The sequence below is a fragment of the Vombatus ursinus genome, unplaced genomic scaffold (assembly GCF_900497805.2).
Source record: "Vombatus ursinus unplaced genomic scaffold, bare-nosed wombat genome assembly UNPS02001247.1, whole genome shotgun sequence".
In the NCBI taxonomy this organism is placed as follows: Eukaryota; Metazoa; Chordata; class Mammalia; order Diprotodontia; family Vombatidae; genus Vombatus; species Vombatus ursinus.
The window spans coordinates 1-1,564 of NW_020941025.1; the positions used below are offsets into that span (position 1 = coordinate 1).

Genomic DNA, 1,564 nt, shown 5'->3' on the forward strand with positions numbered 1-1,564 from the left:
CCTCTCAGCGATGGGGAGCTCACCCCTTCTTGAGGAAGCCCCGCTCCATTTTCACGACATCCAGGATTTGGACGACCCCGGCAGAGTGTCTGACTTCCTTTCCCTGCCTCACCCTCTTAGCTAATATTTGGATAGTGCTCTAAGGTTCGCCTGGGGCTTCTGGCCAGCTTCCTCGTGTGTTCATGGTGCCCTGAGGACGTATGGAAGTCACAGAGAGGTAGATTTTGACTCGATGGAAACACACTTCCTGGCTAGAGCTGTCCCTAAGGGGACTGGCTTGTCTTGGTAGGTAGTGAGTTCCCTGCCACTGGAGATCTCCAAACTGGCACAAGAGAGGGGACCCTTGTGCTAGAACAGTTTGGATTAGATGCCTCTTAGGTCATTTGCAGCAAACAACCACCATTTATTAAATGCTTCCTTTGCATCAGGAACTGTTCCAAGTGCTGGAGATAGAAATGCACTTCCTTTCTAAGGGGAATGGGGGACACCAGAGAAGGTTCATGCCCCATGACCCTCAGATGACCCAATGTCCGAGCTGGAAGAGTCTTAGAGAGACCATCTCGTAGGCCACAGAGGTCGAGTTCACGTGGTCACTCAGGGCTGGCCTCCACCTCTCTTGGGATGGCCCCACAACCACCGCCCTCCTGGCCTCACCTTCACCGGTCTCTACAGGCAGAGTCCAGGAGGAAGCAGACAGAGTGATTGGCCGGAGCCGGAGGCTGACCGTGAAGGACTAGGCCCTCATGCCGTTCACCAACGCCGTGATACACGAAGTCCAGCGCTTCTCGGATATCATTCCCCTGGGCATCCCACACACGACAAGCCAGGACACGGAAATCCAAGGCTTCTTCATCCCGAAGGTGCCCACCTGCCCCTAGACCTCACCCTGAACCTACAAGGGGGGGCCAAGTGCAAAGCCGTCCCTGGCTGCATGGGCGACCTGGGATGAGTCCCCTGCCCTATTTGGGCCTCAGTTTCTTTGTCTGAAAAATGAGGGGATGGGACTAGAAGGTCTCTGAGTACCTGTCTAGCTCTGACATCCCCTGTTCTAAGGCCCTCCCATCCCTGACATCCCCTGTCCTAAGGCCCTCCCATCCCTGACATCCCCTGTTCCAAGGCCCCTCCCATCCCTGACATCCCCTGTTCCAAGGCCCCTCCCATCCCTGACATCTCCTGTTCCAAGGCCCCTCCCCCAGTTCTGACCCTCTAAGTCAGTGAGCCTCAGGCCAGGATGAGGAGGCCCCGGAGGTTCCTGGGCCTGGTTGCACACCTGGAGAGATGGGAGAGGGCCCAGGAGGCCCAGACTCCGCCCTCCTCACAGACTTTTCCTGGGGCTGAACTCTAGGGCACCACCCTGATTGCCAACCTGAGCTCAGTGCTGAAGGATGAGGCCAGCTGGGAGCAGGCTTACCGCTTCCGCCCCAAGCACTTCCTGGATGCGGAAGGCCACTTTGTGAAGCCCGAAGCCTTCATCCCTTTCTCAGCAGGTACGGGCAGGGCAGGAGGTGGGGGAGGGTCACCTTTGGGGATCAGAGCCCCCAGGATGAGCTCCCATGGCACAGCC

The 1,564-nt window shown here is 57.6% G+C and overlaps 1 protein-coding gene across 1 annotated transcript; it reads left to right on the forward strand.

Moving 5' to 3' along the window:
- Positions 1-86: 86 nt before the first annotated feature.
- Positions 87-1,534, forward strand: LOC114043001 (cytochrome P450 2D6-like; the record flags this gene model as incomplete). Its single annotated transcript, XM_027861815.1, has 2 exons — positions 87-860; positions 1,346-1,534. Coding segments are annotated over exons 1-2 (306 nt in total), but the record flags the coding sequence as incomplete, so codon positions are not given.
- Positions 1,535-1,564: the final 30 nt, after the last annotated feature.